At 36.6% G+C, this 20,242-nt stretch overlaps 1 protein-coding gene across 1 annotated transcript in view; it reads left to right on the top strand.

The window, feature by feature from the left end:
- PDS5B (PDS5 cohesin associated factor B) overlaps nt 1-20,242 on the top strand; it is a 171,207-nt gene that overhangs the window by 34,133 nt on the left and 116,832 nt on the right. The window contains 3 exon segments of the mRNA XM_043995123.1: nt 3,007-3,037; nt 3,039-3,102; nt 13,863-14,008. Of these exon segments, the coding sequence (XP_043851058.1) occupies nt 3,007-3,037; nt 3,039-3,102; nt 13,863-14,008 (241 nt within the window).

Below are 20,242 nucleotides of genomic sequence, written 5' to 3'. Positions count from 1 at the left end.
GGTAAGCTCAATTTAGAGCATCTGTGAATTATTCACACATGGATAATGGCAATTTCGTTATTTTAGAATACATTGTTATTTTGTTAATTACATTGAGGTTTAAAATTTAGTGCTTGATTATTTAAAATAAATTTACTGAAAATATTTGTCAAAATGTTAGGGTTCCTTGTTAGAGCTGTTTATTATTTAAATACCATTTTGATTCTAGAGTATGTGTATTTTAGTGTTTGCAATATAGACTTTTGGACTACATAGTTCCCTTCCATCTTAAATTTGAGTAATTTTCTATTTTCTTAGTGTTAAATTTTAGCTTATGATTTGTTAATTGACATTTGGTTATTTTAAAAAGTAGTTTGCAATGTAAATGTTTTGAATTTGGTTGAAGTACCTGCCCTCTACTGTGGTCGAACTTGAGGAAATCCCAAATGTCCAGATACATATCATGGACCTAGGGCTTAGATGAGCAGATAACAAGACAGGACATATGGAGGAATTAAGGACTTTGACTTACTCCTGTGTTACTTTCTCTAGTGCAGAATGAGTCTAAATATGTATGGTCAAATTAACTCCTTTGTTCAGAATACACCTAAAGGGGAATCCCCTCACAATAGTCTCTCTCTGCCCCTCAGGCAAGCAGCTGTTTAAGCCTTTTTGCAGATATTGTCCTGTCCAAGGAGAAATTGAATCCAAGGGTCTGAATGTGATTTGGACATTAGGCCGAGCTTTTTGTGAGGGAGATGCTGCTGCCAGTTGAGTAGAAAAGCTGATTCCACTTCTACTCCTTCTCGAGCATTGGTGAGGGATAGAGTCAGGTGTGAGAGAGAATAAATGCAAAGGAGTTTTGTGGTGAGAGGAAAGAGAAATTTCCCATGCCCCACATTGGGTGCCAGCAATATGTCACCACAGGAAAAGGGGTGAGGGTCCTTAGGTATTCCTCTGTAAAGAATTACACTCTCAAAAATGGTCTTTTATTTGGTGCTAGAGAAAGTCAGAGACTTTACCCCTGGGGAGGAGGTGAATTAGAAACATCCTTCTCCCACAACAGAGCAAGGCAAAAGCTTTCATAGAGGATAGATGGGGTATCCATCTGAAAGTGGAAAGTTCCTTTTGGAGTTGGGGTGGGGAAAGCTTGGATGTTTGTCATATTCCTCAGAGTTGGGGTTTGTTTGTTTGTTTGTTTGTTTTTGGAACTCTGGAGTTATCTCTGTTTCCTGACTCTGGTCAGGTAGTAGTCATGCCTAATTGACTTTCCTGTTATAGAATTTTATCTCCCCTTCTTAGTGTGTCTGTCCTGATATAGCCAGTTTCAACTTTAATAGTCCCTTGATTCCTTGATATGTCTGTCCTGTGTTATCTGTCATTCTAATCCACATGTTCCATATTAGTTTTCCTTTTATGAAAAGATTTACAAAAGTCCCTGAATCTAATTATAATCCTAAAATTAAATGAAGTGGTTATGTAACAAAATTAAATTTTAAATGTTTTAGTTAATATTTTGAAACTAAAATTCATGCTTTTTAATTAACATTAGCTTTTAATGCAAGATTTTCAGGGAATGTATAATTTCTACTTAAAAGGCTCTTAGAGATAAATCTTACTAAATTGTATTTTAAGTTTTTAATAGTTTTACAGTGAATTAACTGTAAGGTATGCACAAATATACTTTTAGATTTTTGATGAGTATTTTATACTGAATTAACTTGTGAATATGTGGGCATATATTTCTCTTCTCATCTTGTAAATCTGGACCATCATCTATGTTTGAGAATATTACATCAGTTTCATCTACTAAGCTTTACTTATTAAAACTTGTTTGGGGCTATGGGTTAGAATCCACATTTGGGAAGACTTCCATTTGTTGTATGCTGGATCCCATAAACTCAGGATCATTTGATTGTAAATAAATATATATGGTTAAATTTGGCATTGTGTCTTAAAGAGCCTTGGAATTTTTCTTGTGCATCTATGTAAATATTGGCTACTCACTTCACTCAGTGCCCCAAGCATTCTTTAAGAATGTTAAAAATGAGTTGTGCTGATTTTCATCAGTGGAGGGAAATTTCTATAATAAAAATTTCTTCTACTGATGAAATCAACTTATTTGGACCACCCCAGCCCATCTTCTCCCCACTCCCCCTCCCCATAAGTTGAGGGAATGTTAGGGAAAGGTTCTTGAGAATTGTATCTCAAAATTAAGATCTTTGAAATTACTGATTATGAAATGGCTGGCTCAAATTTAAATATTTAGCTTTTGTATTTCTAAAATTTCATTCAGATTTAGTAGGAATTTTCTGACCTTAGGGAAAAATTAGCCAGGCCATTAAATTGGATTAATGATAGTGTCCATTTATGAAATAGCACTTGGTGGTTGCAAGCACTTTAAGGGAAACAAGCTCAGAGACTTCAACAGTTTGAAGTTCAAGAAAAATCGGTTGGAAAATCTATTCTTAAATTTTGGTTTTCTTTCTACTGCACTGTGCTGTTATTTTTTTAAAAAGGAAAAGCCAACTTTATAGGGTTTTTTTTTTACTTAGAGATTTCTAACATTTTGTTGCAAAATAAATCAAGTAGTTTTCTTGTTGATTTGAGTCATGTATTTTCAGCAGTAAAATTGACATCATAGAGTTTTATATTTAAATTAACTTAATCATGTTGCCTCAGTGCAGTGTTCCATACCTCACAACTTTCCAAAAAAAATTACCTCTCCCTGAATGAGTAATTCTTCTATAAAAGTTTGCCCTAGCCTTGTTAAAAAAATTTATTTGAAAAAATTCTTATTTCCCCACAACATTTAAATACATACAAAATCAACATATATGACAGTTTTTTTTAGTGTTTTATGGGACAAGAAAATAGAAACAAGTGTTTCTAATCCAGTTATCTTATGAAAATGTCTTTTCTTAAATGAAATAAATACCTATTTTTGAAGTAAGAATTGAGCTCACATTAATTTGACTACTTTTCTTATTTTAAACATATTGCTTTTTCTTTTTAAATTTCTAATAGGTTTAATGATATTCATGTGCCTATACGACTTTGAATGTGTGAAATTTGCTAGCCATTGCCTTATGAACCATCCTGATTTGGCAAAGGATTTGACAGGTACTGAGGAATTTTTTTTAAAAATAATTTTTTCAAAAAATGATACTCATTTTGTACGTTATATTGGGGACCTTCAACAGGTAAATTGCATTTTCTCCTGTACTGATAGCCACATTTGTTAATCATTGATGAAGCTAGTCTTCATTATTGTTGTTTTTGCTGATGAGTCATTTTCAGTTTTGTCCGACTCCCATTTTGGGTTTTTTTTAAGAAAAAATACTGGAATGGCTTGCCCATTTAATTCTCCATCTCATTTTACAGATGAGGAAACTGAGACAAATAAGGTTAAGTGACTTGCCCAAGGTCATACAACTAGTAAGTGTCTGAGGCCAGATTTGAACTTGACAATGAGTATTCCAGACTCCAGACCTGGCACTCAATCTATGGCATTACCTCCTGGTCTTCTTAGCTTGCTAAAATCTTTAACTGTTATAATATGATCTTGAAGATATATGATGACACTAGGAATCTTTGGAGAGAATATATCTCTTCAACTTAGGGCAAGTCCTGAAAATTGCTGGGGATTTAGTATTTCTGGGGCCTTAAAGTGGACTTAACACTGCATTGTTGATTATTCTAAGAGGATTTTGCTTTATAAATGACCCTAGTTTTTAGGTAAACATAGTTGAAGGTAGATCCTAACAATCTTTATGGAATATAGAAATTCAGAACTTGGTATAGGTGCTTTACATTTAAGTAGTAAAAGAAGTTTATAGCTTAGCTAAAATGATATTTATCATTGTGATTTTTAAGTAAACTTAATTATAGTGATCAAACTTAATGGGAAGTCTGTTTGGAAATTAGGAAGTTTGAAATCAAAGATCATATTAGTCCCCAAATATAGCTGAAGCTGAAATGTTTAAAGAAAACTTTGTGTATAGTTTATCACTTCTGTCTTAAGCCTTCAGTAAAAATGCTTTTAAATCCATGAAAATAAATATTAGAATATTTTTAGGCTTTTCCATGGGACTTAACATTGTTTTTCTTACATTTCTGTTTTTGTCAGTTTTTTATTTTCTAAGTACCCTGCCTATTTTTTGTCGTACCCACTTAATTAATGTCAGTGTTGGATCAATACTTTTGGAAATCAGCACTGTTAGAGATAAGGAAAGCTAAATTTGTATTTGACTTCAATACATTTTAAACTGACTTTCATAGGGAAATTCAGATTTTCATTCCTATTTAATAGCTGTATGACTTTGAGCAATATTACTTTAATAAAATTGAATTTACAAGCATTTATTTAATGCCTAATATGTGCAAAGCAATTTGCTAGTCACTGAGGATATAGAGGCAGAAAGGTAATGTCTCTGTCCTCAAAGAACTTAAGTTGTATTTGAGGCAGGTAGATATAACGTGTATGCAGTTAAGTAAATATAACGTAATTTGAGGAGAGATCAGAACAGGAAAACTTTGCAGAAAAGGTACCATGGGGGAATTGCTCTTAATCTACTTTGGGTCTATATGTAAAATATTTTGTAAACTTTAAAGCACTATATATACAGAGTGGACCAAAAGTCATGAATGGTCTGTTGTTTTAATAATTTTTTGAAAATCATTTTTTTCTTTATTTTTCACCATTTATGAGATTTGATTTTTTCATACATAAAGTAAATTCATTTCCTACATATACTGTATGTGATGCTTGGGTATTGTAAATTTAAAGCAAAAAATAAAGTCATTATTAAATATTAATGATTTAATGGTCCATGAAATTATTATATGAAGGCTTCTGTGGTGGTTGCCTCTGTTCCCTGTGAAGATCTTGATGATGGTCTTGTGCATGTTCAAATCTATGGACCTTTATAAGAACCTTTTAGGGTTTTAATATCATCCTCCATAATATGGTGAAGGGATTAGACTAGAACATGACCTTAAGGTTGCTTCCAGCTATAAATTCTGTAGTTCTATGAGATTTGATAATTATATTTAAGATTATAAAATTATAGGAAGAGCCAATAAATTTTTCAGTTCTCTTTTTTTTTTCCTGGACAGCTTCTCAATTCAGTTCGAGATAATACTGTTATCTCTCAACTCCTAGGTCATTCTCCTTCCCAGTCTCTCATTCTGCTCACTTCTCAAGCCTTGCATCTCCACTCCACATTGTCTATACTGTTGGGAAAATTTTAAAGTCTGACGAAAGAACAAAAACAACAAAGTTTCCAGGCTGAAGCAAATAGGTTTATTGAGAGGGTTTTAGCCTCCCAATAAAGCCGGTCATCCAGGCATTGCACCTGAAAGACCCAGAATTACAAAATCCATGGTTTATATACCCTTCCAAAGTTACACTTGTACAGTATTATATCATTAGTTGTACTTCTAAAATTAAAACATATTCTTAGGAAATATGAGGAACTACCTAAATGACCATAAATGTCAGCATTATGATGACAATAGGGTGGGTCATTGTCAGGCACTGGTCAGCAGCGTGAACTCTTTATAGAAAAGTATGTCACTCATGATTATTAAAATATAGTATTGCTGACTACTAGATCTTGTGATAGTACCTAATGCTTGACATTGGAAAATTAGGAAATAAGAGAAAAGACTTAACCTTTTGACCTTATGTAATCTATATTAAATAGAATAAATCACAATTTTTTAGTTAATATATTGATTATTATCTTAATCCAATCACTTATAACTATGGTAAATCTCTTATAACTAAGGGATGGGGAAAATCTCACTCACATTATCCCTCCTTTGATCCAAAGACAAATACTAAAATTTGTCCCTTGGATCAATAACAATCTAAAAGATGGATACAATTCAATGCATAGAGGGCAGTCCTCTATGGGCGTTGCAAAATTCCAGAGGGGGCACTCCCCTACCGAGGCACAAAATTTACAAACATAATAATGTGAAGGGTACAACTTATGTTAATAAGGGAACACTGATTTAAGTTAATCTAAAGTTACAAGAAAATTAAAAATTCTAAAATTCATTTAGCATCTGAGGAATGACAAAGAGAACAACAAGGATAATTAATAGTTCCATAGAATGAAGGACTAAAATGCTTTCTACATGGAGGACCATACTAACAGAATCAGTCCAGTTAGAAGTAAAGAAGTCCAAAGATATTTAGAAAAATATACAGAGTACCTTGATTCCTGATCTAACAGGGTAACAAGATCTTTAAAAGTAACAGCATCAGTGAAATTTGTGGCCATTTTCAGCAGGAGAAAGGAGCAGGCTTAATGTGAGAGCAATGAATCCACAAGTCCTTTTGATCAACCTTGATTGCAGTAGGAGTAGTTAGAAGAACTTGAAAGGTCCTTCCCAAGGTGGGTTGAAGTCTACTAGAATGGGTAAAATTCTTAATATATACATAGTCACCAGGTTGAAAATCATGTATAGAAAAATCAATAGGACCAGATTGAATCACAGCTCCAACTGATTGCAACTCCTTAAGTCTACTCTGTAATTCTCTTATATAGTTAGCTATTGATAAATCCCCTCCCAACGTAGAGGTATACATAGGCACAAATGGTCTTGCCTTCAAAGGAGGATGTCCAAACAACATCTCATAAGGAGAAATATGACAATCTCTGGGCCTACTCCTTAAATGAAACAAAGCTAGAGGAAGTACATCGGGCCATTTCAAATGAGTTTCTTGGCATAATTTTTCCAATTAAAAGTTTGATTTCCTTATTCATATCCTCTACCTGTCCAGAAAATTGAGGATGATAAGGAGTGTGAAATTTTGGTTCAATTCCCAAATTTGCATAAACTCTAGAAAGAACTGTGTCAGTAAAATGAGAACCTTTATCAGAATCAATTTTAGCAGGAGGGCCATATCTGGGAACAATTTCCCTTACAATTATTTTAGCCACAAAAACTATATCAGCTTTGGAAGCAGGAAAAGCTTCCACCCACCTTGTTAATTTATTAATAAGTACCAGACAGTATTTCAAATGCCCAACCTTTGGTAAATTTTTAAAGTCAATTTGTAAAGATTCAAATGGAAGATATGCTAGGGGTGACCACCATATGCAACCTTTTTAAAAGCATACTAATTAAAAGCCAAACATTCAACACATCCTAATGTAATACGAGAAGCCACTGATGTAATCCCAGGAGCCACCCATGCTCGCCTAATTGTGTCTGTGATTGCCTGTGCACCATAATGACCTCCAGCATGAACTGCTAGACAGTTCTGGTGATAACATTTCTTTGGAAGAAAAGGCTTGCCTTCTTCACTTACCCAAATTCCAGATATCTGTTTAGCATTATACCGTTGTTTCCAGGTGTCCACTTCCTTGTCATCATAAATAAGGTCTGGCCACTGAGTTTTACTCCCAGCATCATCATCATCATCACCAGTCCCAGAAGCTTGAAGTGGCATCACATAAACAGGACCCTCGATAGCTGCTGTCTTTGCAGCAGTATCAGCATCAGCTCTGGCATTTCCTTGTGTCACTGGATCAGTTCCTTTTTTATGAGCGGAACAATGAATTACAGCTAGAGTCTTAGGTAGCTGAATAGCTTCAAGCAAATCTCTGATCAATTCAGAGTGAGCAATCTCTTTTCCTGATGAAGTTAAGAAGCCTCTTTGCTTCCATAACATACCTGTTGCATGACATATTCCAATAGCATAACGGGAATCAGAATAGATATTAGCACTCTTTCACCTTGCCAAGTGGCAGACTTTCGTCAGAGCAATAAGTTCAGCTGCTTGCGCACTCAGAGTTGGTGAGAGTGAAGCTGACCACAAAACATCATAGTCGGTAACCACAGCAGCTCCAGTGAATCTCTGTCCGTTCTACATGAATATAAAACCTTGTGGTAATCTAGTCCATGTGTATTGTTGGTTTACCCAGGTAAATGCAAACAGATATTGGGATTCAGGACTTATAGGAATTTAATGAAAGGCAGCACATAAATCAAATATTGAAAAACAAGTGGCATCACAGGGAATAACAGTCACTATAGTGGCTGGATTAGGCACAACAGGGTGGAGAGCAACAACATAAGCATTAATTGCTCTAAGATCCTGAACGAAGTGATAGATAGGCTTACCGTCAGGACCAGGCTTTGGCTTCTTCACTGGAAGAATTGGAGTATTTACTTCTGACCTACATGGCACAATAATTCCTTGTTTGATAAGGGAGTCAATTATGAGAGTAATACCAATAATTGCCTCCTTTGAAAGTGGATATTGTGGACAGATGGTGGTTTCCCTCCTTTTGTAGCAATAGAGATAGAAATTGCTGATTTCAGTAGTCCTACATCAGTGGAGGATTTTGCCCAAACCTTTTCAGGCAAGGTGTCTGGAATGGAGAAATCTTCAGATTGGGACAACATTAAAACAGACAATTCCTCACCATAACATTCACTTAATAAATCAATAAACACTGGGTTAACACATTTTCATCAGACATATCAACAGTAAATGTATTATCTGGCATACAATAAATAATAACTTTCAACTTACACAATAAATCTCTATCCAAAAGATTAATAGGAGATTGGGATATCCACAAAAAAGAATGCATTACTGAAATATAACCAATAGTAACTTCAAGGGGAGACAAAAGAGGAGCTAGTTGGCTATGCCCCTCTACCCCCACCACAGGCATCTTTTTTTTTTTTTTTTTTAGTGAGGCAATTGGGGTTAAGTGACTTGCCCAGGGTCACACAGCTGGTACGTGTTAAGTGTCTGAGGCCAGATTTGAACTCAGGTACTCCTGACTCCAGGGCTGGTGCTCTATCCACTGCGCCTCCTAGCTGCCCCAACAGGCATCTTTTTAATAATAGTTCCTTAATCTTTGGGAACAAATTTCAACAGAAATAGAGGCACCAGTATCAATTAAACGAGAACATTTTACACTTTCAACATACAAATCAACATTCGGTAAGGGAGAGGCATGAATGGTCAAAGCAGGGGCCACGATTTTTAGTGGAATCTGCATTATTCACATCCTCTACCTTCCCCTCAAACAGTCATGCTGAAGCATTATTTACAGGGTTTCAGTTTCCTTTATTAGCCTGATTTACTCCTTGTCTTATTTCTTGACTCCCTGATATTTTCAAATTTCTTCCTTTCTTGATAATTCCTTTTCCTTTCAAAGCAATCTTTCTGCATATGTCCCATCTTTCCACAATAGAAACAACAGATTTTTTCTTCTGTTCTGTTTTCCTATAGGCACTTGCTGGATGGTGGCAAGAACAGCTTTAGATTTTTGACTAGATTTTTCTCTCTTGTCCATCATCTCTCTTGTCTTTTCCCTCAAACACATATTGAGCAATTGCTTTCAGTTTCCCAGTACCCTTTTTCATTTCTCTCTCTCTCCTTTTTTTTTCTTTTTTCTTTTTGTGGGGCAGCGAGGGTTAAGTGACTTGCCCAGGGTCACACAGCTAGTAAGTGTCAAGTGTCTGAGGCTGGATTTGAACTCAACTTCTCCTGAATCCAGGGCCGGTGCTTTATCCACTGCGCCATCTTGCTGCCCCTTCATATCTCTTATTGAATGTCTTGGGGCAGCTAGATGGTACAGTGGGTAGAGTGGTAGGGCTGAAGTCAAGAAAACTCAACTGCAGATGACACAGACACTTAATAGCTGTGTGACTCTGGACAAATCACTTAACCCTGTTTTCCTCCATTCTTCATCTGTAATATGAGGTGGAGAAGGAAATGGCAAACCATTTATCCTTACCAAGAAAATCCCAAATGAGTTCATGAAGAATCAGATACAATAAAAAACAACTGAAACAACAACAAACAACTAATTGGATGTCTCAAATATTACAGGAGATAGAATTCTGGGGGCTAGAGCTCAAATCCAGCCACAAATACTTCCTAGCTATGACCCTGAACAAGTCACTTAATTTTTGTCTGCCTCAGTTTGTTCATCTGTAAAATGGAGATAATAATAGCATCTACTCCTGGGGTGGTTGTGAGAATAAAATAAGATAGTATTTGTAAAGCACATTGCAAACTTTAAAGTGCTTTATAAATACTAGCTATTATTGTTATGTTCAAAATAGAACTTACTCTCTCCCATTTTCTTGAGCTCTTCCCATTATTTTCAGTCATCTAGATTTGCAGCCTTAGCATTTGCCTTGACTTTTCTGCCTCTTTTCCCTCGTATATAAAATCTAACCAGTTGTACTTCCATGATATTTCTTTGAACTGTCCTCTTTTCTCCACACATGGCACTCACCTTAGTTTAGATCTGTACTCTCTCTTGCCTGAAGCATTGCAACAGCCTCCTAGTTGGATACCATGGTTATAATCTACAGTCTGTCTTGTACACTGTTCCCAACATAGGCTTTCTAAAGGACAGGTGTGACCATGTGATTTTCCAATTCAAGAAACTTTAAGCAGCCCTTGTTTTCTTGAATTCAGCATTCCATTTTCTGCCTCCTTGTTTTTGTATCACCCTAGTACTCTTGAAATATATTCCCTCTTCACTTTTGCCTGTGACAACTCCTAGTTTCCATTAAGTCTCAAGTCATATGCCATCTCCTTTGGGAAGCATTTCCATATCTCTCTAGTTCGTTTGTTTTTTAGCTTTTCTGTTCCTCACAATGCCAGGCCGGGGTGGGGGTGGGGTGGGGTGGGGTGGGGTGGAGGGGATGATACCCTTTAGGGCATAGGTTGTTTTTCACTTTTTCTTCATGCCATGTATCTTCCACTTAGAGGAGATGGACATAGACATGGATGCTAATAATGGGTCTTTATGTGTGTAAAGAAGACTGTTTTCTAAAGTTCATGTCCATTTCTGAGAAAAGTGGAAATCAGTATCTGTTCTTCAACTGCCTTCTCTCTCTCCCTCCCTTCTTCCTTCCCCATAATAACTCCCCTGCGCCACCCCCCCCCCAAGCTATTTTTACCTTTTTACCAAGGCCCTACTCTATTGTCTCATCTATATAGAGGTAACCTTTGTACTATTAAGTCAATGCCTTGGGAATACAATCTCAGGTCCTACCAAACTGGGACTGTATTGAATATGGGTTTAGTGAAAGACTGTGTTTTTGTTGGCAGTTCAGAGAGGCTCATGAATATTTAGCTCTAGGTTGATCAATTTTTCAACCATGGCAACTGAAAAATTTTCTACTAATGCAGAAGATCAGCATCAGTGGAGGGAAATATTGGTAAATTTACAGACATTTAAAATAGGGACATTTTCTTGGTCAACAAGACCTTGATGAAAAAATACTTACTATGGATAAGCTATTTGTTGGTAATTTCTATTTTGTCGATCTCAACATTCTGCCATCTGACAGGTATTTTAATAATGCTATAAATATTTTGATGTCTTTATATTTCAGTGTTACAGTCAGTTTATGGACTTTCAGGTTTAAGAGTAGAACGGGGTCTTAGAGATTATTTAAAACAGCCCTTTAATTTTACAGATGAGGAAACTGAGCCTAGATGAGTTAAATAACTTGAGCAAAATCACTCAGCATGGTAGCTAGCTAGCTAGATGGCAGGGCTATATATATATATATATATGTGTGTGTGTGTGTGTGTGTGTGTGTGTGTGTGTGTGTGTATATATATTCATTGACACCAAATTCTCCCATCTCCCTGTCTCCCCAGCACCAGTATTCAACATTGCTGTCTCTCATAATACTGTCTTCTTCCTCTTGGTCTTCCAAATGGAAGTATATGTTCGTGTTCATGGTTGGCTGAATGAGAGTAAAAAGTCTTAGAATTCTGGTGACCTGAATAATGTAAAATTTCTTTAGAATCTTCAGCTAGTTTGTCTTTTGACCATTTTTGTTTTAGTTTAAGGTTTTACAAATTTGAACCCCTAGGATTTTTCTTCCCTTAATATTTTTACTACTCTTAAAAATCTCTTTCTATATCGTCTTTGGTATGTTTATCATTCCTTTTATTTTTTCATTAGGAAATAATAGATAAAATCTTTTCTGTTTAATCTTTTTAGTAGCTTGTATTTTCTAGTGTTTTTAGTTTTTATTTTTCGCTTTTTCTTTTCCATATCCTTTAAATTTTGGGGTTTCTACTTTTTAAAAAATATCTTATTCTTTCTTGGGACTGTCAGTATTTAATAATTGTTAAGTCTTGTGGACAGTTCTCTACTTTTACTTATGATTTAACCTTTTTTCTGTTTTCTCTCTTAGGTGAATTAAGATCTAAAACCTAAAAGCTATTTTTCCCTTCCCTGATGTAGATTTCCACCTTTCATGAATTCTAATTCTTTTTTACCTTGGTTTCATTCTCTGGTGCTTTTTGTATTGGAGACCTATTAACCTAATTTGTATTCTTCAAACTTTCTGGAAGCTTTTAAAATGCAAATGGTTCTTGAGTCTTTTCACTAACTCTTATTGAAATAACTTTTACTTCCTATTATACAGTTTATTTCTTGTACTAGTGATTTAAATGTGCTAACCATATTCCTCCCCAGACCCCCTTGAAGCTTTTCCTCTCCATAATCAGATGTACACATGTAGTATTTTTTTGTGTGCATTGTTCATTCACATCATGATTAGCTTTTAAGTAGAGATTTGAATTTATATCCAAGCTCAAAACTACTTAATGTTGAATTAAGCTAGAAAGATCAAGACAGTGATAATTAATAGGATTATTCTATGGACCATATGGGTTGTAGGAATAGATAAGATGGAATTGATTAATATATTGGGGTGAGCAAAGATGTCTTTTTGACAATTGGAAAGCAGGGCATTTCAGCTCTAGGAACTGTTAGCAAAAAGCAGGAGAAAAAAAAGTGAGTGAAGTTCAGAAGAAGTGATAAAGTCCAGTCTTGATACGCCAGAGCCTAATTGCAAGGAGTTGATGAATTGAGTGGGTTGTGAAAATGTGGAAGCAACATGATCTAGCCTTCTTTTTAAAAGAAGTGTGGCTGTAAAGAGGATTGGAATTTAGCTTGATGGTGTTGAAGTGCCAAGAGAGGGTTTTTTTAAGACTGGGGAGAATAAAGCATCTTTATAAGACCAAATGGAAAGGAGTTATTGTCAAGGGAGAGACTAATAAGGGATGATGGCTAGAGGACAAGCCTTGGATTTAAGGATACATAGAGAGAGGGATAAGTCTTAGAAAACTCTTCTGTTGTGCCTAGAAAAAAACACAGAAGAGGGAGGGAGTGATACTGAAAGTTTTTGAGGCAGAGAAGAAAGGAATTGAGGGAGCCACTGTTAAATGGGTTCAGTATTTTTGTTGAAGTAGAAGGCTGTCATATGCAGCAATTTTAAGTATCTAGTCTTTTCAAATGTTAAGAATATCATTGCTGGACTTTTTCATCTGCCTAATTTAAGTTACCCACTTTTATCCACTATATTCAATTCAACTTCTTTTTGATTTTGTCCTTCAGTCATATCAATTCACATTTGCTAAGTCACTTGCATCTCTCCCTATCTCCTTCATTTTTCAAGTGAAGTTTTTTTGTTCTATCTTTCCTAAATATCAGTCCTTTCACAAAACTTTGTAATTTAAGGGATCATAAAGTAACATTCTGATCTTTCTCTGAAAGAATTTAAACATTATAATACATCTCCTCCCCAAAAATCACAAACATTCCATAAAAGAGATTTACTCTCTTCCTTTTATATGCCATAGCAGAGGTTAAGAAATAAAGGTTAAAAACAAGAAAAACTACCACCTATCTGCGTTAAACTAATATAAATAAACAATTATTTCAGATTTTGGTGACACAATTTTTGTTAACTTTACTAATTCCTTTTCTTTTTTTGAGGCATGTTTTCATTACTTAATGATTTCTTTAATTAGTTTAAGCTACAAAAATATTCATTCTCATTATAGAAATTTTTTTTTTCAGAATATCTTAAAGTGAGATCACATGATCCTGAAGAAGCCATTAGACATGATGTTATTGTATCAATAGTTACAGCAGCTAAAAAAGACATTCTACTTGTTAATGATCACTTACTTAATTTTGTTCGAGAGCGAACATTAGACAAGCGGGTAAGTAGGCATAAATAATAATTTATAGTTTGAGCTGCTAAATGTTTCAGATTTAAATATGTTTCACCACTTTTTTCCCTACTTTGATAAGATTGGTAACACATTTGCTAGAGAAATAGGGATAGGAACTGCACCTGTGATTTACTGGTATAGGAAATTCCTTGCTGAAGAAACTCCCCAAACCTACAAAGTCCATGTCTTCTGTAACTAATAGTCTTGGTAGTTGCTTGGAACATGGAGATGGGAAATGACTTGCCAATGGTCACATAGACTGTACTGTTTGTGTCAGAGATAGGACTTGAATCCAGGGCTTCCTAGCTTTAAGGTAGATTTTCTTTCTACTGCATAATACTGCCTCCCTGCTGACTTTTTAATGGCATTTTTAATGCCCCAAATAATTAGTGTTTTATTGTTAAACATAGAAATGAAATGAATCCTCTTTTCATTCCCATGCTTTTACTCTATGTGGTGACCATAATTTTTATGTTTTTAAATCTTAATGTTTAGAGGTTCTTTGGAACTCACACTTTGTTGCATTTCATTATCCTTTTTTCTGTCTCCTGTCAAGATGTGCCAGCATCAATCTTATTTCAATGATATGTGTATATTTTAATGGATTATTGTTTGTGATATTGTTAGAATGCAATTATATGCAACAACAACAAAAAACCCAACCCTAGTAGAGCAATATGTGATGAGTCCTAGCTCACTTTTTTTTTAGCCTGGAATCTTTGTCCTTGAAATAGCATATGTGTTCTAATCCAGCAGTGAATTATCTCTCTAAGTCAACAAGTACTTAGTTCAATGCCTGCCACATAATAAGCACTTAACAAATGTGTGTTGACTTATTGACTCTGTAATGCTGGCTTCTGATTGCTTCCAAGTCAGCCTTCCAACCTGAGTAACATGGATTACTAGAGTATTATTGTTTTATATTTATTTGGTGAATCATTGGGTTTAGTGATATACTCAATAGTTTCATAGACAAGGAAAATTAGGGAAGATCAGGTAAAAGTATCAGATTTAGTTAGCACCTTTGGCTGTGTATGTAAGTAGTTTGAAACATTCAGTAAATAGTAATCTTTCCAATTCTGCCAACAGCACAATATTGACATTATCTAGTTGTTATTGTTGTTGTTTTAATATTAGAGTGATAGCAACATTAATTAAATAAAATCCAAAGAAAATCTCTAAGCTGACTCTTCAGTTAGTAATTTGAGGCACCAGTGTCTCCATCACACATTTTAGTCAGATGAATCAATAAACATTTATTAAGTGTCTCCAATGAGCCAGGCACTGTGCTAAGTCATGGGATTCAAAAAGAGGCAAAGCACAGTTCTTAGAATCAGGGAGTTTACTATCTAATGGGGGAGACAATATGTAAAAAGTATATATGCAGGGGCAGCTAGGTGGCACAGTGGATAGAGCACTGGCCCTGGATTCAGGAGGACCTGAGTTTAAATCCAGCCTCAGACCCTTGACACTTAACTAGCTGTGTGACCTTGGGCAAGTCACTTAACCCCAATTGCCTCACCAAAAAAAAAAAAAGAAAGAAAGAAAGAAAAAGTATATATGTAAGTCAAACTTTGTACAGAATAGATAGAAAAAAATGGACAGATGGAAGGTACTAGAATTAAGAGGAGTTAGGAAAATCCCCTTGTTCGAAGGTGTGGGATTTTAAAATAGCCAGGGAGGTCAGTGGTTGGAACCAGGCCTGGGGGACAGCCAGAGAAAATACCCGGAGCAAGGAGATGTGGAATATCTTGTTCATGGAACAGCCAGGAGGCTAGTGTCACTATCAAAAGTATGAGGGGGGGGGCAGCTAGATGGCGCAGTGGATAGAGCACCGCCCCTGGAGTCAGGAGGACCTGAGTTCAAATCCGGCCTCAGACACTTAACACTTACTAGCTGTGTAACCCTGGGCAAGTCACTTAACCCCCATTGCCTCACTAAAAAATAAAAAAATAAAAAGTATGAGCTGGGAAGTAAGGTGTAAGAAGACTGGAAACAAAGGTGGGTGCGGCTAGGTGGCACAGTGGATAAAGCACCGGCCCTGGATTCAGGAGGAACTAAGTTCAAATCTGGCCTCAGATACTTGACACTTACTAGCTATGTGACCCTGGGCAAGTCACTTAACCCCCCATTGCCCACCCACCCTCCCCCCCAAAAAAAAGAACACTGGAAAGGTAAGAGAGGGCTAGGTTATTGAGAACTTTGAATGCCAGACATAGCATTTTGTATTTGATCCTGGAGGCAATAGGGAGCCACTGCAATTTATTGAGTTGTTGGAGGGTAGTATGGTGTGTGACATGACTGAACCTGTGTTTTAGGACAATCACTGTAGTGGCTGGATGGAGGATGGATTGGAGTGGGGAGAGACTTGAGGCATGCCAACCCACTAGCAGACTATTGCAGTAGTCCAGGTGTGAGGTGATGAGGGCCTGCACCAGAGTGGTGGCAGTGTCAGAGGAGAGAAGGGGACATATACAAGAGATGTTGAAAAGGTAAACTCAACAAGCCTTAGTAATAGATTGGATGTGGGGGTGGGGTGGGGTGGGGGTGGGGGTGGGAGGTGGTGAGAGATAGTGAGGAATCCAGGATGATTCCTAGGTTTCAGGGCTGAGGGACTGGGAGAATAATGTTGTCCTCAGTGGTAGGGAATGTGGAAGGTAGGGAGGGTTTGGGGGAAAGATGTTGTTTTGGACATATTGAAGTGTCTGAAAGGGAGTTGGAGAGGTGATATTGGAGGTCAACAGAGAAATTAGGGCAGGAGGAGTGGTCCACTGGCAAGATATACATCATGATGATTGGAGATTGCCCCAGACAGTTAAGGCAATTGCCCAGGGTCACACAGCTAGTAAGAATCTGAGGTGAGATTTGAGCTCAGGTCCTCCCAACTTCAGGGCCAGTGCTCTAGCCACTGCACCACTTAGCTGCCCCTCCCAAGTGAAATAGAACAGAAGAAGCAGAGAAGAGGACCCAGAATAAAGCCCTGAGGCTTTATCAGGCCTGATCTGGAGGAGGATCCAGCAAAAGAGATATGAGTGGTCATAGAGGGAGGAGGAGAACCAAGAGAGTGGTGTCCTGAAAACCTAAGAGAGAAGAATGATCAGTGTGTCAAAAGCTGCAGAGAGGTGAAGGAAAATGAGGATTGAGAAAAGGCTACTGGATTTATTAATAAGAGATATTAGTGATTTTAGGGAGAGCAATTTCAGTAGAATGATAAGATCAAAAAGGCTAAAATGCAGGCATCAGGAAAGAGGAAAAATAGTAAGGGGAGAGAAGAGCAAGAGAGGTCTACAGTGTACAAAATGGAAACTTTTTATGTCATAGAAATTAGAGGGTCAAGGAAACCTTAAAAGTCATCTACCAGCCCTGTGTTCCTGTTCCATCATAATAATTTTTATAGGTAAGGAAAATGAATCTCAGAGAGGTTGTGAGTTGCTCAAGGTTAAACAGCTGGATAAGTGCTTTAAGGATTAACAGATTACTTTCTTTAAAATATTGCTTCAAGGTGGATAGGACAAGGTACTTCCTCACTTTTATAGATGGGGGTATCTGAAACTCCAAGAAGTTTGTGTTTGAGGTGAGATTTTTTTTTTAAGAAAGTAAGGTTATGCCCATCCGTCAGAGAACTACTGAACAAATTATGCTATATAAATATGGTGGAATATCATTTTTTCAATCTTAATAGTATTTTTTTTCTGTTACATGTAAAGATAGTTTTCAATATTTGTTCTTATAAGATTTCAAATTCCACATTTTTCTCCCTCCTTTCCCTCTCCGTTTCCCAACACAGCAAGCAATCTGATATAGGTTATATATGTACAATCACAGTGTTTTCCTGGTTCTGTTCACTTCACTCATCATCTGTCCACTTAAGTATTTGTAGGTTTTTCTTAAATCTGCCTGCTCATCATTTCTTATAACACAATAGTATTCCATTACCTTCATATACCACAACTTGTTCAGCCATTCCCCAACCGATGGGCGGATATCTCCTCAATCTCCAGTTCTGTGCCACCACAAAGAGAGCTGCTAGAAATATTTTTGTACATGTGGGTCCTTTTCCCTTTTTTATGTTCTCTTTGGGATACAGACCTAGTACTGGTATTGCAGGGTCAAAAGGGTATGCATAGGGGCAGCTGGGTGGTGCAGTGGATAGAGCACTGGCCCTGGATTCAGGGGGACCTGAGTTCAAATTTGGCCTCAGACACTTAATACTTACTAGCTGTGTGACCCTGTGCAAGTCACTTAACCCCAATTGCCTCACCAAAAAAAAAGAAAAGGGTAGGCGCAGCCCCATTGCCCTTTGGGCATAGTTCCAAATTGCTCTCCAGAATGGTTGCGTAGGTTCACAACTCTCACCAGCAATTCATTAGTGTTCTACTTTTTCCACATCTTCTCTTTTTTGTCACATTAGCCAATCTGATAGGTATGAGGTAGTATTGAGGTGAGATTTGAATGTAGGTTTTCTAACTCCAGGTCCAGTATGTTTTGTGCTCTACCATGTAGCCTTTATTGTTTAATATTAATAAATGGCAGACATGGGCCATATCCCAGGTCTTTAAAATGCCCATCCTTCTCTCAGCAAGTCAAACCAACATCACCACCACCACCTTGATTACTATCTCTCCTCAGTCCCTGATAGGTTCCACCCAGGGCCTTCAAACCTGAGAGCCTTGGGAATAGCAGTGTGCCCACTCCTTAACCTCCAAACCTACTTTAAGCTCAACCCCCATAGCCATTATTGAGAGAAGAATCATTGAGGAGAGGATGCTCACCATCTTCATTACCACCAGGAATAATTGCTGAGCAGTTTCCATCAACAGTCAGATAGATGGAAAGCTCTATCATTGGCAGCACCTCCCATACTACTAATCCTGCTTCTAGATCAGCTCACAGAGCTATCATCCATAGTAGCAACTCCTCTGAAGAAGGAGCAGCCATCCCTATGAACTGCAACCCAGAGTGCTGGCAAACTAGCCTAGCTGAAGCCAGCCACAAGGCAGCCTGAAAGAGATAAGAGGCAACGTGTTCTAAGCAAGTCAAACCACCTTCCTTAGTCACCATCTTCTCTTAGGCCCTGATAATGACAGTCCAGGACTCCAAACGAAAGAGCCTTGGGAATAACAATGCTTAGAGCCCAGTGTTACCAGCAATCATCTTGGGAAGCAGTGCCTGTGGAGATGCAGTCTGGCAACTGTTCCTGCTATACCATAGCTAATGAAGATTGATAAAAGAAGGTTCTTACCACCAAATTCCTTGGCATAGCAAAATGATGTGATCTTTTTTCTGTGGAAATGACATTAAAAAAGAATTACCTTTTTCTCTGTCACTGCTCCTTACCTTTTTATCTGACTTTGAACTGAAATATTCCTTATGTGCTGCTCCCCAATTAGAATGTGAATTTTTTGAGACCAGAGGTAATGTCTTACTTTTCTATTTGTGTGTTGAATGCTTTAGCATGTTTTGTAAACAGTAAGCTCTTAAGCAATACTTTATTCATTAACTTTTTTTTTAACCAAAAAAGTCATTTACGTTGTTACTAATGACTAAGTCATTGTAGCACCTTGGGGGTAAGAATATTAGATCTTTAATCTTGGCAGAGACAATCAGCTTAACCAAATTCTTTTTTATAAATAGTATCATGAGGATTTCTTTTACTCTTTACCTAAAAATGGTAGTAGTTTAATGAAATGTTTAAGAACTTTCTCATTTTTCTATTAATTAATAATCCATGAAACAAGCATTTATTAAGTACTACTATGTGCCAGGCCCTGAGGTCGGCTTTGGGGATAGAAAGTTACAAACAAAATTGTCCCTGCTCTCAAAGAGCTCACATTCTAATGAAAGAAACAACCTCTCTCTCTCTCTCTCTCTCTCTCTCTCTCTCTCTCTATATATATTATATATATATATATATATATATATATATATGTAAGTTAATACAAATTATATACAAAGTAAATACAAGATAATTTGGGAGTATATAAGAGGATCAACAAAATTATCTTCAAATAATAAATTTATGAAGTTTAAATGGTTTTCTAAGATATACACGAGTAGTCCTTTTGATGATCTTAAACAAAAAGATTACACTATGAAGATAACAGGTTATCTACCATATACAATAGATAATAGATCTGCATATTCTATGAAGAAGTTGGCAAGAATCTTTTAAACCAAGTTATCATATAAATTGCCATTTGTTGATTTCACTGTGAATTTGTC

The sequence above is a fragment of the Dromiciops gliroides genome, chromosome 3, assembly GCF_019393635.1.
Source record: "Dromiciops gliroides isolate mDroGli1 chromosome 3, mDroGli1.pri, whole genome shotgun sequence".
Lineage (NCBI taxonomy): Eukaryota > Metazoa > Chordata > Mammalia > Microbiotheria > Microbiotheriidae > Dromiciops > Dromiciops gliroides.
The sequence above is the reverse complement of the archived record's forward strand: the minus strand, read 5'-3'. Positions and strand labels throughout refer to the sequence as shown.